The sequence below is a fragment of the Stenella coeruleoalba genome (genome assembly GCF_951394435.1).
Source record: "Stenella coeruleoalba genome assembly, chromosome: 3".
Classification (NCBI taxonomy): Eukaryota; Metazoa; Chordata; class Mammalia; order Artiodactyla; family Delphinidae; genus Stenella; species Stenella coeruleoalba.
Genome location: NC_137148.1, coordinates 96855023 through 96873748, shown reverse-complemented (window position 1 = coordinate 96873748; position 18726 = coordinate 96855023). Strand labels below are relative to the sequence as shown.

The 18726-nt window shown below is 38.0% G+C and overlaps 1 protein-coding gene across 8 annotated transcripts in view; it reads left to right on the top strand.

Moving 5' to 3' along the window:
• Positions 1–18726, top strand: part of LOC307183717 (uncharacterized protein) — a 548184-nt gene that overhangs the window by 69105 nt on the left and 460353 nt on the right. For all 8 annotated transcript variants that reach the window (XR_013827561.1, XR_013827562.1, XR_013827563.1 and 5 more), the window contains exon 2: positions 3014–3060. Coding sequence is in view for 2 of the 8 variants with exons in the window: in XM_079916641.1 (XP_079772767.1) it covers positions 3014–3060 (47 nt within the window). In the remaining 6 variants the exon portion in view is untranslated. The remainder of the gene's footprint in view (positions 1–3013; positions 3061–18726) is intronic.

Genomic DNA, 18726 nt, shown 5'->3' with positions numbered 1-18726 from the left:
GAGGATACTACAAACCATTGTTCAGTTGAAAGGTTTTGCAAAGCAAGTGTGCTGGCTGGTAAGAAAATATTAAGCCTTTCCAGAAAATTCTTACTTCTTCCTTGTTTCTAATATTTTAGCTATCTTTGTTTGAGGTAAAGCAAACTTTATGTCTTTGAACTGTTGGGTCCCATTTTATTTTGATAATAGAATGGACTTCTGAGAGAGATTCAAAATAAGTCAGGGTTTAATAGCTCTTAATTTGTTTTGGGGGCTATATTAAAAGTTAGAAACCAAATAAACACAGCTTTGCAACATTTAGAGCTAATAAACTTCAGGACATTTTTAAGCAGTTGCTAAGGTGATTTTGACTTTGATTTTTCATAGGTTAGTAGTGCACCTCTAGCAATCAAAATGTATCAAGCTCTTCCAATATATATTAATAAATCAATCAGGAAGAAACAGGTATATATAGGGTTTTTTTTGAAGTGACCTAAGCTTCATCTAAGGAATGAAAAGGAAAATTTAAATTAATTCTAGTTTTAGGCTGTAGACCACCTCTAATCTCACTCCCGCCCCCCTCACATTCACAATCGTATCCAAAGAGCAATATTGAAGGTCTCTCCCGTTTTCCTAAAAAAACGGAAGATAAAAGCATGATAGTAAGGTATTTGCCAAACAGATTAAAAATGTGTGTGTATATATCTTTTATTAAATACTCAGTTTATGCAGTCTTTTCCTAGTCTCTGGCTGAGGCATTTTTTTTCTCCAAATCCAGTTAAAGATGATAGGGGACAATTAGGTTTTCTATCCGGTTGATAATTGCACTGCAGGGCAGTGTTCTGCAGAAATTATCCTTATTAATGGTCATCTAGAATGGGAAGTGCCTCCATATTATATCACTAGACTCTGAGATCTGGACAGCCCTTCTGTTCAGTGCTCAAAGCCTATAGACAAGCCTTGTTCTCTTAGGTCCCAAGAAATGCTCAAGACATACAGAGATTGGGCACACGCTAGACTCAATGTGCTTTGAGATCGGAGGAGGTGAGTGAGCTTTGCAAGACTAGGAAACACAGTGGTGTTTCTAGTTTAGCATTCTTAAGAAGGAGGGCGGTTTGCTTTATCTGTTAGCACATCAAGAAACATGAAAATAAGGAGTGGGGAGAAGTGCATCGTTAGGGACAAAGAGAACGTCAAAGAGTAGAAAGCGGGCTTCCCTGATGGCACAGTGGTTGAGTCTGCCTGCCGATGCACGGGACACAGGTTCGTGCCCCGGTCCGGGAAGATCCCACATGCTGCGGAGTGGCTGGGCCCGTGGGCCATGGCCGCTGAGCCTGCGCGTCCGGAGCCTGTGCTCCACAACGGGAGACGCCACGACAGTGAGAGGACTGCGTACCGCAAAAAAAATAAAAAAAATAAAAATAAAAAAATAAAAGAGAAGAAAGCTATGAGGAGCTATTACTTTACTTTGGCCTCCTAGATCTTCACCAGGCAAGGGTGAGAGGGGGATTCATCCTTTTTCTGGGCACTTTTGCTCCAGGAAAGGGAAACAGAATGAGGTATTTCTGCTCCTGAGTATATATTCAAGGTGTCTAGGGTCTATGTAGGAAGCTGGAGGAGCAAGACAGTTGAGTCTGGACTTTTCTCTAGGGACGGTGGCAACTCCTCCAAGATAGAAACATCTCTTAGCTGTTTTTCCAAGCAGCCCTCTGCTTGGAAAATCCTTGTCTCAAACCAGATTAGTGGAGAACAGGGACCTGCAGTTTGGTCCCAGTGAGAATGAACTTAGGGTACCCTGTGGAGTACTGAGGAGAGCAGAAATCAAGAGGCTGGCGAGATTACTGCAGATCAACTTGGCAGCTCACTATTTCCCAACTCAGTGCAAGAGCCCAACAGGCTCCTTACAAGCAGAGACTATATCTTAGACCCCTTTGTATCACTGGTTTTAATATGTTCTTTGATACACAGTGAGTGCTCAATAAATGGTTTTTTGAATAAATGAATATCCCAGTATAATGTGGCTCTGAAGTTATTTAAACTAGGCTTGAAGGCTGACTCTGCTATTTTTTAGGTGTGTAACCTTGGGCAAGTTAATTAATCTCTCTGCACCTCAGTTACTACATCTACAAAATTATAATAATCATACCTAGATTGCTGTGAATATTAAACAAGTATCTATTGAAAATATCTAGCGGGATGTCTCTACTTTTCTCTCTTCCATCATTTCTTCCCTGTGCTCACTCCTTTCCTTGAACTATCTTTAAGTTTTGCATTTTTATTCATTTGCCAAGACTGATCTCAAGCATGGTTTTCTCTGTGAAGATTTTCTCCTTCCCTGCTTTTTCCCTTTCTTCCCAATTAAGCGGGTATAAACTTTCCTTTAAGCCCGTGTACTATTTTATTTGCTTTGTAATCATAATTCAAAGTCAGTGTGGTTGTGTTTTATTCAATGACTCATATTTGTGGGATGGGTTGTACTTTTTCTTATTAAAATATCTTTTCCATATGAAAAATATATCAGTAAAAATAACAAAGAAAAACCATTATGCAGAAGAAAAGTTTAATCTGGAAAAGTGTTCTGTGTAGTTGGGAATCTATGCACCCTTAGTAAGTCAGTTTGCTATCTGAGATGAACTAGTACAGCAATCAATTTTAAAGGGTTGACATTAATTATAATTTTTTTTTCTGCTGCCCACCTAGAACTTATATTAATGAGTCTTTGTACTGTGTATCATTTGACAGTGACAAGAAACAAGATTCTTTATGAAACAATGTTATTCAAATATGCAAATTAGAAGAATAGATGAAGTTTCTAGTCCAATGGATGAGTCAACCTGATCCTCCTTTTTTGGCGAGTCCTGAGTATGGTTTAAGATGATATTCTAACAGCTTTTCTAATGGAGTATCTTTTGATATTGAGAAAGAAAATGAGAAGTAAAGAATTATGGATAATAGAGTCAAAATCTAACTAAAACTCCTTCGTTGAAATAGTCCTTACAAATGACCTAATTCATTGCCTACAATTGTTTTACAGGCAAGGAATCAGATCCAGAGAAGAGACTTCGTTGAATCGCAAAACTGGTAAGTAGCAATGAACAGAAGAGATTGCAGTTCTGGCTCTCTTTTCCCACCACCACCAGATACTATTTTTATTTCTACTTGTTTAACTAATTTTCTCACTTGGAAAGCCATTATTCCTACCTGTGTTTTAAGCTGTGTCCATCTGATGTCAAGACAAAAGGCTGAAGAGTAGAATATTCAGATAACTCTGTTTGTTATTAGGGGAACATATAGTTAATCATGGTTAATTGAATGGCTTTCCTTTTCTTAAAATATTACTTTGGGTAAGGGAGTAATAGATTCAGCATTCTCAGCTCCAGAGCACGTCCACGAGGAAGAATCCGAGGAGGTAAGATATTTGTGTTAATTCCTTCTTTTATGGTATGTTCATTGTGAAGATGGTTTTTACTCCATCATGCAATAGAAATGTGAGGACTGTTGAGTATTTAAATTGCAAATAAGATATTTTTTAATCCATTTTCTAAAATACTGCATAATTCAGAGTTGTTACTGTACTCGTATGGGGAAGAGAATCTTAGTATTTCTTTATTAGCTTTAGTTTCCAGTAATCAGTAATTACATAATAAAGAGGTAAAATTGGGTGTTTAGCACAAATATGTAACTACCACATTCCTGTATTATAAACAGCCCTTCCCCCTCAGTGGAGGGGGAAGTTTGAATACCATCTCTCTGGGACTCCCTGGAAATCCCAGCTGAGAACCTCGAACATTCACTTCTACTCTTGTTTCTCTCTGATGTGATAATGAAAGTGGTATATTAACTTCTTATTGTGAATAATTCCACTGCAGAATTATTTGAATTCAATAAGCTACGTCCTTGGCTACAGTGAATATATTCTCACTCTAGTTTGTGCAAAATGAGCAGACATTTACCTTCTTCTCTCCATTATATAACTGAAATGTTCAAAAGTACCCCCCGAGATTGGACACTGACTGAATGTTTGATAATATTAAGAATGAACTGAGGTATGATTTTTTAGAAGTGATAATGGTATTGCGGTTATGTTTTGTTAAAAACAAGACAACGTGCCCCAAATGGAGTTGCTTGTGCTAAATCCCATGTCACCAAACTGATGCTTAATTATAGTTTTGGCTGTCTCAGAAATGGAGTCATAGGTCAGGAATCATCTCATCAGCACTAGTTAGGTAATTGGCCTGATAGACCCCGTCATCCCCTAAAGGAAAGTGATCTTGCCATAACCAATCTTCTTTTCTGCGTAGTGTAACTTCCTTGTTCCTGCTCCTTTCTACCCATAAAAGTGTTTCATTTTGTACCGTTCCTGGGAGCTCCTTTCTATATGCTAGATTAAATGCTGCCTGATTCATGTTTTACTGAATAAAGCCAATATGATCTTTAAAATTTACTAAGTTGAATTCTGTTTTTTAGCAGTTTTTTAAAAAAAATAGTCCTTAATATTTAGAGGTATGTACAGAAATATTTATGGGTGACATAATATGACGTCTGTAATTTGCTTCAAAATAACTATGTAAGGGGGTAATTGGGAAATATGTGAAACAAGACTGGCCAGAAGTTGGTAATTGTTGAAGAAGGACAGTCATTATAATTTTCTCTTTACCTTTGCTAATGCTTGAAATTTTTCAAATAAAAAATTCCAAGAAATAGGTAAAATAATATTTTTTTCTTGCTTTAGAAAAGGCTGCCAACATGGTTGGTCAAACTCTACCAGTTAATACATTATAGGGTCATGAACTAAAAACTCATGTAACTCTAATAAAGTATCAATGCAAAAAAACAGGTTGGGGGTGGGGGAGATATCTAACAAAACAACAACGAAACCTACCTATTAATTCTTGACACATGTTAACTTTGTTATTATTGATAACATGAGGGCATATATTTCAATTTAATAAGAAGGTATATGACACTTTCTACATGCCATGTTAAATGCTGGGAATATAAAGGTGATTAGACATCATCTATAACTGTATAATGTGTTTTAAGTGGTATAAATAGGTTAGAGTAAAATGCTGTGGGAAACCAAATGAAAGAACAAGTTATTCTTCAGGGGTTGAGAATAAGGACCATGAAAAGGTGACAACTGAGGTAGATTTTGAATGCATTTGCTGTGTAGGAAAGGATTCTGTTGCTAAATAGGTTTATCAAGCACTATTTAATTTGTGTTACTCTCTCTATAAGGATATTTCCTGAGGGAGCATTCTTCCCCATGTTCAGTGGCTCTAGGTAGTCTCCATTGAACCACCATTGATAGGGGCTTTAGGCCACTCATTCATTTATTCATTTGATCAGGATGATTCCCTTAGGAGAAATAGGTAGATGAAAGGGGAAAAATGGCCCAGTAAGAAACTGAGACGGTGGTATGTTAATGGCAGTGTCATGGAAGAGAATCCCTAATTGATAAACTCTCTTACCCAGCTTTTATAGTACTTCACTCTTGATCTAGCATCCTCAAGGTTCACTCCTGGTGATACTCTCCTGGTTTTTGTTGCTAGATACAGGTTAGGTCCTACAGATCTTTCAACATGTAATCCTCTCCTTCTTTGGTACGCCCAGCATTTCTGGTTTGGGCCATGCTATGACTTTACCCTATTTATGGATCTGATGGCCAAGGGGGAAGGAGGGACAAATCCTGCAGAGGGCACGCCTTGTCTTAGGAACAACCTTGCTTCATTTGAGGTATTTAAGTCGTCTTCAAGCAAGGGTGGGGTTGAGGGGAGACGACTTTATCTTCTAACAAGAGGTGAAATCTAGTTCACTTCCGCATGAACAGAGGGTTCAGGTGAATCTGCAGTTTGTTTCTCAAGTGCATCTTCTCAAATAACCCTTTCTGAAATTTCCCATTCCTTTATTCTCGGGACTCTCAAGAGCCCTCAGAAGAAAAAGAGTGAGAGAAGTTAGGAAAGGGCATGGCAAGGAGCTAAACACATACGTAGTTTCCTTTGGATTCTAGCTTTAGCCAGATCCTTTGGGGAGCAAAAGGGCCAGAGGCTGGCTGTGGACTGCCCTGGGGTGAGTCAAATAGCTTCTTGGCTCCCGTTTAGTCAGGGTGAAACTCTGGATAAGAGGCAGCTGTGAGCTGTGAGCAACCAACATCTATAGCAGGGTGAGGGATGGGTGTGCTGGCCTGGTAAAGGGAATCTGGTTGGGCAAAACATCACCCATGTAGATGCAAAATAAATCAGTCGATCTAAGAACAAAATGGAAAATGTTATTAGAGCCAAACAGGATTAAAAACTGGGAACTGCCTTTCATAAAGCTGTGAGAACCGTTCTGCCCCTTAGAGGTGAAAGCACAGTTATGTAAGTTTTGGAAACAGAGGGCTGTACATTATTGACAGTTTCCACAATCCAGATCCACACATACAAAGCAAGTGGAGGGTCATGGGTCATCGTGGAAGGAAGGTTATCTCCTAAGGAGATCTGGTTAGTGCGGCTGCACAATATACACTAAAGGGAAGGGAGGAGTCCCAAATGGGCAAAGAAAAACTTTAAATTTTTCTTGTTTTGCCATAAAATATGAATTTTATTTCATCACCCACTAAAAACCTCATTCTAGCCTTCATTTTTTCCTGCTTCTATTCTTTCCATTGCTCAAATCATTTTATATAGTTCTTTAAAAAATTTTGGTCTATTCCTATTTATTCATTCAGTAAAGATAGAAGAAACATCTACCATCTGCTAGACACTGTTCTAAGCAATGGGGATACACTAATGCAGATACGGTCCTTGCCCTTATGAAACATGCATTCTAGTGGCCAGTGAGGATATTAAACACATCAATTTCAGATAGTTATACATAGCAGTGAGAAAATAAAACAGACATTCTGATAGCGATTGTGGTTTGTTTAATGAAGATGCAGTTTTATATGGTTTATTGGTTTATAAACCAGTCTTTCAGAAGTCTAGTCATCAGAAGTAGACATGATAGAGGGTGGATGAATAAAGAACAGAATAGCGGTGGAGAGAGCAAATCTGTGTGGGAAGTAGAGGTCTGCGGGAGATTGGTGTGTCTATATTCCAATGTATTGAATATATCTGAAATTCTTTAAAGACGATTGCTGAGTAGTGTCTTAATTTGATATTTATCAGTTATCAAGACATGAGAGAACATGCTAATGTGGTAGAGATTTACTGTTTTTTTCCTCGGAAGTAGTGAGAAGCTACTGAAGTTCTTTAAGCAGTAAATAGGTTGTTATAAATCTATTCAGGGAGAGAGTCTATGTTTATACAAATGTTTCTGTATACATGTTTATATGTAGGTATTTGTGTATGTACTTAGAAATAGATAAGTATAGATATACATATATATATTTTAAAATTAGACTATACACTGTTTTTTGTTTTTTATGTAGTACATCAGTAGATAATTCTGCCTTCCTCTTCTTTTTTAGATTAGATAGTATTCTGTTACGGATATAATTTACTTAACTTATTCACAAGGATAGATATTTACATTATTTCTAACCCTTTGCTAATACAAAGAGTTCTGCCATAAATATTTTTGACCATGTGCATTTGTATACCTATGTAAGTATATTTGTGGGATACATTCCTAGAAATTGAATGTAGTATCAAATCTTAAATTCCCCAGATTTTGCCAAACAGCCCTCCATAGAGTTTGTATAAATTTATGCTCCCACCCACAGGATATGATTGCCTTTTTTTCCTCATCTCTTATCCAAACACTGTTACCTTCAGACTTTTTGATGTTGATGATCAGACTTTTCCAATCTGAATTGGATGTGTGATATACCATTTGAATTTGAATTTGATTATTATGAGTGAGTTTGAGTACATATATATATATATATGCTTAAAAGTTATTGGATTGCAGAAGGGGGTATATTTGAGAGATATTTAGAAGGTAAAATCAAAATATCAAAGGAGTTAATGAGAGGGTCAGGCCTGCATCCCATAGCTCCAAAATTAAAAACCAATGAAAGTTACATTCCTAAAGTTTTCCTAGGATTCAGCTCAAAGGCTACCTTCAGTATGATAACTTCCCTGACTTCTCCAGAAATGTGAATCGCTCCTCTTGTGCTCCATTAGCCTTCTGCACATATATCTGCTCAAGTCCTTACTACACTATGTGTGTGTTTTTTACAAATTATTTGTTTCAAAGTCTTACACACTTGTAGCAAAAATCCAAACAATATAGGAATGCCTGCTGTATGTTATGTTCCCATTTTGTTCTTTTAAGCCTACCTCTCAAAGGGAATTCCTTAGGGACTGACTTGTACAAATCCCCAAATTTCCATTATTATATTCTTTGCTTATAAAAATATAAAATACATTTACGCATATAGTTAAAAACAATGTCATGATCAAATAATATATATATATAAACTTGTATTTTTTTCAACGACAGTAATCTTTTTTCCCAGTTGATACATACAAATCTGTCTAATCCTCTTTAAGAGCTCAGAGAATTTTTTAAATGGATATGACCTAATTAATCAAAATATTTCTTTATAAATGGGTACTTCAGACTGTCCCCAGTTTTTTTCCTATTACTTATAATGCTACTATAAATCTATCTATATCTGTCTATCTATCTGTCTATCCATACATCTATCCATCCATCTACCTATCTTGAAGTACTTGTACTTTCATTTCAGTTGGACACTTTCCCAGAGTAGGTTTTTTGGTGCAAAGGGTAGGCAATTTTAAAGTTTAATAGATATTTCCAGATGATTTTTCCCCAAAATTTGTCATAATTTATAAGCTTAATAAGAGTGTCTGGGAGAAAATATTTTCCTATGCCTTTACCAGGGCTGAACGTTGTGTCTTTAAAGATCTTGTCAAATTATTGGACAAAAGTTTGGTACTTACTTGTTTTTATAATTTGCATATTTCTCTATTACTGAGATTGTGATTCTTTAGCATTTTATGATATGTGAAACACCTTTTCATAGCATTTGTCCATTTTTATAGTGGGTAGCTTATGCATTTTAGAACTTTTTTGTTTATTTGGGATATTGTAGGTTTTTAAAGTGTTTTCCTCTAATCTTTTATTTATCTTTTGACTTTGCTTATGGGGTCTATGGCCTTATATATATATATATATATATTTCTTCATGGAGAGATATCTACATTTTCTTTTTTGGCTTATGAGTATCTACTGTTATTTAAGATCTCCTGAAGTGTAAGGTTATAAAATATTCTCCTAGATTTATTTTAAAATTTTTATATTTTTTCCTTTTATATGTAGTTCTTTGATGCACCTGTAGTGAAAATTTGATATGGTGTATTAATATTAAATTTTTCCGGCTAAAGATGGATTTTATTAAAAAAAAAATCCCTGAGTTCTAAGAATGAGGAAACCAAGGCTTACAGAAGCCAAGGGACTTGACCAAAATTACCCAAATGAGTTGTTTATTGTTAATATGGCGATGCTTAGACATTACACCATAGACAGGAGGGTTTCCCACTGTGGAGATGTCCAAGAAAGAAAAGCATACATGTTTCAGAACAGGATCAAGTGTCAGTGTTCCTAGCCAAGACAATCTCAAGTTTCCTTATAAGACAAAGGGAATCCAAAAGATTCAGAGAAAGGAGGAAGTGGTGCTGGGGATGAGATAACCATCTTGGCTAAGTAGAAGTGGCACCAGCCTCAGGTCCTCTGAATTAAATGCACACACATGCAGGCATGCACACACGCAGTAGTTCTGTATACTACAGGGAGGACTATACGCCATATAGGGATCTGGGATCTTGCTCTGGCTCCATCGTAAACAATCTCTCACTTAGCTTCAATGGGTCTGAGTTTACTTATTGCACAGAATTATTTCACTTTCTCTAGTGCCAGAATCCCTATCCCTCATATTTTTTTAAAAAACTTCATGAAAGAAATTTACATACATTTTGCAGGTGAGAAAACTGCATCTTTGGTTAACCCAAGGTCATTTAACCCATGAGTAGCAGAGTGAGTTTGTCTCCCCAGTTGTGTCTGACTCTTCAAGGCCACAATCTTTCTAGTTTTAATACATTCAGTTCAGTTAGTAGATGAAATAAACTGCACTGCCATTATCTGTCTGTATGTGGGCAGAAGTCCCTTGGATTTATCAACCTCTTTAGATTCTTCAGCACTTTGCTACATAGTAACTTTTTCATGGTTCAGATGCCTGCAGATGTGATGATCTTCCAGGTTTCTCTGCTTACAGTCTCGGGAAACTGGCAACTGCAGCAAATTGCATTACTGTTGAGATGTTGGAAACTAAAGGAAATAACGGTTTCTTAGCACATACCTTCCTAAAAGTAATTCCTCTCCATGCTCGTACTTAAAGCAGATAGTAGAATAGTCATAGATGGCTGAGAAGGTTGGGGATCACTACGTATCACCACAGCAATTGGAGCCCAAAGTAGCCATCATCAGCCTCAAAGTACTGAATCTACAGATGCCTTCAGCAGAGACTTTCTCCTGTTTTTAGTATGTAGTGCGGAAGGGAGAATCCAAATGCATAAAACATCATATGGCCATTTAGGTCCTAAGACTTAATTTTGTAGTTAGTAAAATAATGAATCATGAAGTACTGGCAGGTTTTCACATAGGTGCATCAGAGTTTCGCTCTGCCTTGGGATGTAGCAACACCTTTCCTCTGCATTTCTTGGGAACTGCATAATTGTGGTAGGTATTCCTAGTAGAAAACTCTATCAAAAGATGTACGCTGCCATCATACTGTACTGTGAAATGCTGTGATTTAAAATGGCAGCTGAAGGATCATCAGTCATTTGTCCAGATGGGCACACTGAAATAAATGAATATACTGAATTGTTTTAGATGAGGGCTGTGGCTTTGGTGTCCTCAGACATGTGGCTCAAGCATCAGTGTCAAATCCTGCTCGGCTGAATTCTGCTTAATCAAAGATTAGCCGTTTGTTTTGATTTTGAGTAATTAAGTAGAAAACCTGAAAGGCTGATTAGTATTTCATCTTAATTCTGAATATGGAACAGGAGATATTCATTCTAAAGGGTTCAGATATATTTATTTGAAGTAATTTTATTTATCTCAAAAGTATCTGTAGATAACGTTGACTGTCCCAGACTCTCTCCAACAGCTTGCCTGGCATTCAATCTTTTTGTTTCTATTTGCATCACAAAGATGCTAAAAACTGCAATAAGCAAATCCTATGTAACGGCAAATGTGTAAGTTTTTAGTTTTATGCTTGCTGTCACTCACCCCAATTTCTCTTCTCACTGTTCCTTCTGTTAGAAGCCTATGTCCTGATTAAAAATATGTAGGTGGCAGAGCCTCTGATTTCCTAGGATGGAGAAAACCAAGTTAGGTATAATTATTTTTCTACTGAAAGTTCTCTCTGTTTACAGACGAACTTTCATCTAATGAACTTGTAAAATACTCACCAAGAAAAATTAACTATTCTCTGGAAAAAGATTCTGAGGCAGGTGGTGTTAGTGGAAGGCTTGGGCAACTGTCCCGTGATACCAGCTGGGGTCACTGGTAGAGGGGTCAGGGATGCCCGAAGCTCACGTGGTCCATAGTCTTATGGATAGGAGCACTTAGGCCCATGTGCTGGATATATCCAGCTCTCGTTACACTCCATTTCTTTATAGGATGGGCATAAAGAGGAGGTCTTTGTAAACATGAGAAGAGTCTTGCAAACCAAGCCAGGGGCCTTGCAGATGGAGCTTCCTTCCAGCACCTGGAGACCTTGTGGAAAGTTGAGTCCATGGGCAGTCTCTCCTGCTGCAGTTTCTTGCCAGACAGCCAGGAAAGAGCCACTGAGACCATCTTGCGGTCCTTCCTCTCTCCACACAGTGACAACATAATTCTCATTTAGTAAGAAAAAATAATTAAGGAACCAGTTCCTGTCCTGGGTGGTTAAGGAAAACACAATTTACGGAAGTGTATCTTGAGGTACTTAATGCCTTGAACCTTTTCTCCCTGTTAACCATATTTTTCTCTCTACCTCGTGCAATGTGTGCCAGTGATTTTAACTCAGCTTCACACTAAAACAATCAATGGGTTTCTTTAAAAGTATGAAAATTTATGGCTTCAGTGTATGAGTATACACAGAAGGCCTACTCTTTCTCAATACACTTGAGTAATTCTCATTAATGTCAACAGGGTTTGTGAATGCATATCAAGGAAAAGTGAAATGCATTTGGAAACCCTTTAACTGATCATTCACACAAAAACACTGTTTTGTTATATATATTATAACATGATGAAATTTGCTCTTACTTGTTTCTCTAAGTTGAGGCAATATGCGTCAATGTTCATTTCTTTAAATGTCATGAGTGTACACTTTCTGCATTGGAAAAATTAATCAGAAATGTAGATGTAGCCAAAAATTAATTTCAGGCCAAGTTTCATGGTGTAAGAAGAGTACATGACTGATGGCATTTTCATTGCTGTGGTTGTGGGCGTGACTTTTTCAAAAACTGCAGTTTTGAAATTGACAATGCAGCATCATAATCCTTTTTTCATGCAGGAAACACCCACTTAAAATAGTTTTCATTTTTCTCTGAATTCCCGTAGGCAGATAATTTTCACAGTCAAGTTGCATAGAAACACTTCATTCGTAAAAGATAACATCTGAGATGTATCAATGAAACATTCATGACCTCTGCTTTTCTGAGCAGTAAGCATTGACTTTGAAACTGCCCAATTCTTTCCTTTGAAAAAGATCAAAAAACACCTGCGTGGAGAGGTGTGTGTGTTTGTGTGTGTGTGTCTGTCTGTCTGTCTGTCTCTACATGTAATTGTAATGAGAAGTCATGCAGTGATGGCTTGGAATCCTTGAGTGCAGTAGCCATGTCTGTTCAATCAGTAGTGTAGTCTTGATGCCTACGACTGGGCGTGGCATGTAGTAAGCACCTATGAAAATTTGGAAAATACATTTGCAAGTGGTGTTCTTGAACCCTTCAGGCTCTATGGATAGGCAATGTCAGCCTACCTGTCAATTCACCAGTTTATATTAATAGTTGAGAGTCACAGTGTTGTCCTGATTTTCCAAGAATATCCTGAAGCGGTCAAGACAAATGTGTAAATGTTTGCCTTATGGATTTTATGTTGTTTACGTTCCTGTTTATTAGAAGTGATACTGTAAAAACTGAATGATGACAGACCTTGTTATTTTGACATTATACTAAGAATGTTTGGTTAAAAGCAGAAGAAGAACTTGAGTGGAAAATGTTTTACTATTCAGGCAATACGTTGCAATTTATTTTAAAGAATACTCATAAAAGCATCATCAATAATTTTATGTAAAATGAACATGGAGATCGTTTACAATGTAGCTGTTTATCAATTAAAGTCCATGCAAGTGTAGCTGGAGCCAGCTACCTGATATACAGTGATGTCTTTGCTCTTCTTTTCCAGTGGGAAAAATCTATTGGAAATTCTACTTGTGATAGAAAAATAGCAGCAGCACTCACTGACTAGAGAGGTTGCATAAGGATTGGGGAATCTGGGTGTTTTCATTTCTGCCCTAGTTCAAACATATTCAGAAATGCCTGTCTCTGCTTTGGAAACATGCTTTATGAGATCTTGACATTTTACAGTCACAGAAGTTTCCTTAAGTACTTGCACAGAACTTTTTATTCAGATTGGGGAGAAAGAATATGCAGATTTATTTTATTATTGTAGAAGTTAGAATATAGGAAAACAGCAATTTAAGAAAGAACACACATTAGATATGTATAGTATTCTATTTCTCTGATTCCTTTTTTTAAGTAGACCTAAATTAGTATGGAAAACATGCAACTTAATTCCCTTTTTATTACCTTAAATGTAAGACATCATTATACAGTAGGAGATTAGGGGAACATTTTATGTAAGTTATATAAGATTAGAGAATGCTTCCTATAAGGAGATTTTGGGATTTAAAAGCCTGATTTCCTCCTGAATATTTCTGTCTTTTCATAAATGCACATTTTTCTGGAAACACATGGATAAGATTTGGTCACAAACAAGGTTGTTTTTAAATACAGATGAGGAGAGACTGTTTAATTTGGAATGTGAAGTTTTTTGGCTTGTTTTGTTTGCTTGTGTTGAGTCAATTTTACTTAGTCTAAGCTAGGACTGAGGAAAAAGTAGGTACGTTCCCATATGACCTTTCAGTAATCCTGCAGAATTGAAAGCTCCAGCAACTTTTATAGTGGTTCTGAATGTTTTCCCATAGAGCGAGAAGTCATCGTGAACCTAAGCATGTGAAAAAGTCTTCTAATTATGACCATGTTGGGCTCTGAAAAGCTATAAATTTTTTTTTTTTTTTTGCGGTACGCGGGCCTCTCGTTGTGGCCTCTCCCGTTGCGGAGCACAGGCTCCGGATGCGCAGGCTCAGCGGCCATGGCTCACGGGCCCAGCCGCTCCCCGGCATGTGGGATCTTCCCGGACCGGGGCACGAACTCGTGTCCCCTGCATCGGCAGGCAGACTCTCAACCACTGCGCCACCAGGGAAGCCCTATAAATCCATTTTTAAAGTTCATTTATTCCTATGACTAGTGACTAAAATGAACTTCACCTTGCTGGTTCTCCATGAATTACATTCAGTACTCATGCCTTCAATAAATATTTTTGGAGCATCTACTCTGAACTTGGTACAGTCATGGCCATTGAGGACACAGCAATAAAAGTATAGAAAGATATATCTTTAATGTTAGGAAATGAGAATGACTATAAATAAAAGTAAAATATGGAATGACCTAAAGAATGATAAGGGCTGTAGTTTTGCATTTGGTGGTCAGGAAAGAGTTCTCTGAGGAGGTGATATTTGAACAAAAACATGAGTGAGGTGATGAATAAAGTGAGGGTGTTAACTGTGTATATATCTGGAGAATTAATGTTCCAGAGAAGGGAAACCATGGGTGTGAACAGCTTAAGGCATGGCTGTGTTTAGCGCGTTGAATGGCCGTGAGGGAGGGGGAAAAGGTCTGAAAATGAAGTCAGAGCTGTAGTCAGGCTCTGTATCATGTAAGTCCTTCTAGGCGTGGTGAGGGCTTAGGATTCTGAGTGTTATCACTCTGGCTGCTGAGTTTAGGAATGTAAAAGTACAAGCACAGACTTTATTTAGGAGGCTAATGTACATCTCAACTAGAGATGGTAGTGGGTTCGACTGGTGGGATAATGGTGAAACTGGTAAGAAGTAATTAGATTTTGTTGGTAGATTGGTTGTGGGTTAGAGACTGGCAACTGACAATAGTCTGAGAATTTCCATCTCAATATTTTCAAGCTGAGTATTTTCAGATGTTGTTATTCTTGAGCCAATATATATTTTTAGGCTTTAAAAATATATAATAGAGTAGTTTTGTCTGCTCTGAAAAATCTATTAAGCTTGGTAAACACCCCCAGATGATCTCTGCTGTTCTTTGACCTTCGCCACGTGGCCTGCTCTTCCTTAGAGCCGTAGGCTTCTCTTAAATTATTATTAAGCTAATAGGTGCTCAAATGGCCCTTTATCTTCTAGCTCTACTCATAAAATCCAGTTCACAAATCATATTCCTTTATTGCTGACTCATCCTTCATTCTTCATTCTTTAACTCATTCAACAAATATTTATCCCTCTAACAAATAAGTAGGTATCTACTTACTGTGTGCTAGGTATCTAGGACTAAGCAAAACAGACAGAATTTCACCCTCAGGCAAATTACTTCCAAAGGAAGGAGAGAGAAACCAAATAGATGAGTAAATGTATATCGTTTACCATGTGCTGGTAAGCACTGTGGAGAAGACTAAAGCAAGAAGGTGGAGAGGATACACTGAGTTAGACGGGGAAGAAAGGAGTAATATGGTTTTGACTGAATGTCAAGGCCTCTTTGAAAAGATAATATCAGAGGAAAAGCTCAAAGTAGGTAAGGGAACAAGCCATGTGTGTATGAGAAACAAAATTGGTCCAAGGAAAGGAAGTCTTATGTGCAAAGGCACAGAGGTGGGAGTGTGCCCAGTGAGTTCTTGGAATAGTTAGGACACCAGCGTGGCGAAACAGCTTGAGCAAGAGGAAGCCGAGTACTAGGTGGGGCAAAAAGTACCAGATGGGGCACCTGGGGCTGGGGGGCAGTTATTAGATCTTTGAATGAGAAAAGAAGACACTGGAAGATTTTGAGTAGGGGAGTGACGTGTTATTGTGTTGGGATCAGTCTGTTGCTGTGTTCAGAATGAGAATGGAGGGTGGAGGTAAACACAGAAGAAGACAGATTGGGAGGTTGTGGCCTTATTGCCATTACTGGTGGCACAGGCACAGTGCCCCATACTTGTTCAAAGATCTGCTTGCTGTCCTTAAGAGTCATTCTCACTACTGAAAGATTTATCCCCATATACATGGAAGGTATTTGCTATTTTTTCACCAGCTCTCTTTCCTGTTGAGATTGTAAGCCTCCTCTTAGTAGAACTTTACATCTTCTGAGTATGTCTTTTTGTTTTGTTTTGTTTTACTAAGAGTTACAAAGGATAGAACAAATAATGCTTGCAAAACATCTCAAGACGAAGCCAAGCACTGTGAGTAGTATTCTGTAGATAAGGACCAATGTACAAATCTATAAAGATTCTGAAATTACAGGCACTAATGCTAATGCCATCTCTAGGAAGTGGGCAGATTGACTTCCTTTTTTGATAGAGTAAAATGAATATAATTTGGTTGGTATTTATGAAAATGTAGAAGTTGACAATTTTTTTTTTTTTTTTCGGTATGCGGGCCTCTCACTGCTGTGGCCTCTCCCGTTGCGGAGCACAGGCTCCGGACGCACAGGCTCAGCGGCCATGGCTCACGGGCCCTGCCGCTCCGCAGCACGTGGGATCCTCCCAGACCGGGGCACAAACCCGTGTCCCCTGCATCGGCAGGCAGACTCCCAACCACTGCGCCACCAGGAAAGCCCAGAAGTTGACAATTTAAGTAGAGCAGTCCCCGTCTGTATTCTTATTAATCCACAAGTATATAATTATACCTCTATATGGTTTTTACAGATATATTCACGGTGAAGTTTATTTGTCATCCCCAGATATTATAGCTCACCACTTTTAAAAAATGGACTGTATGGTAGTTCTTTATGATATCTCAACAGTAGCCAGATTTCTCAAGCCTCATTTCATGTTGTGTTCCTACATGTCTGACTGAAGGGTTTGTGTCAAGCTTCTCTACTAAGGAACAGCAAAAACTAAAAACGTAACAGTGGGAAGTTCTTTTGTTTACTTTCAAAGGATTGTTTATCTGAAGATAAAAGAATAGAAATACATTCGTAAGTAACTTTGGGGCTATTATTTTTTTTGCAAGAAAAACCTACCTATAGCATATAGTATAGAAGGAAGAGTTAGAAATACAACATGAACAAAAAAAAAACATCTCTAGGAAATAAAAGACACCACCAAAAGATATAGCCCAATTTTCACATCCACTGGATAATATAAGGAATATGTCATGTGTGCTCAGGAATGATTAGGATTTACCTTCTAGAGACTAGACGACCTCATTGTTCCAAAGAATCCAGCCTGACTGTAAGTGGGCAATCAGAGAACTACTGACAAGCTCATTCCTCCTAAGCCCAGTGCTTCCAAACTGCAGTGTATTTAGCAACGCCCTTCCCTGGACATAGGGGAGCTGCCCTTTGTCTTGGCTCTCCTGGGGGAGACCTCTTTTGTTCCTGTCTGAATCATTGTGCAGCTGCTGGCTGGAGGGAGAGAGGGGGAAAGAATGAAATCTAGTGCAAAACAAAGGCAAATAGTTCAGGAATCTCAGAAAACAAAGGGTTGCTGGATGTTAATGAGAGCATATATAGGGGAAGTAGATTCTGACATTTAGGTGACATGCATGAAATGAGAATAGTATTAAGAAACACATGGACAAGCCAGCTTTCACCTGCTCCTGGATTTGGTTTCTCACTTAGGTCATCTGCCTTTTGTCCTCTTCTGCTAATAATATTTTCAAAATGGAGATATCCTTTAAAATCGAAAAGTATAAATGTCTGATATAAAAGTTAGGTCAAACCAAAAATATTCGACACGGAAAATTAAATTCTCTCCTAGTCCCCATAACTTTACTCCTCAGAGACAACCATTATTATTATTATCACCAATAGAATTTATTTTTGTGAGCAGTTTTAGATTCACAGCAAAATTGAGTGAGAAGATACAGGGACTTCCTACATATCCCTGCCTAACACATAACATAGCCTTCTCCACTATCAACATTCCCCCATCAGAGTGATACATTTATTACAATTGATGGACTGACACCGACACATTATTATCATCCAAAGTCCAGAGTTTACATTAGAGTTCACCCTTGGTGGTGTACATCCTGTGGGTCTTGACAACTGTATAATGATATGTGTGCACCATTACAGTATCATACAGAGGATCTTCATTGCCCTAAAAATCCTTTGTGCTCCACCTACTTATCCCTGCCCCCCTCCAATCCCTGGCAACCACTGATCTTTTTACTGAGAGACAGCCATTACTAATACATGTATATTTGTCACCAAACTCAGGTTTGGCTGCTCATCGCTCAAGAATCCACTACTGAGAGACAAAGTATTGGGTAAAAGGCAAGATCACTTTATTGAGGAAGCCAGCAGTCCTGGGGAGAAGGTGGACTCATGTCCCATAGCATCAACTCCTCACTGCCCATCAGGGGGCAAGAGCTTTTACAGGGGAGTTTCGGGGGCATATAAGTGGGGAGAGAAGGCTACATGCAGAACAACATAGTCAGCTCTGACAGTCGTCTTGAAATTGGTC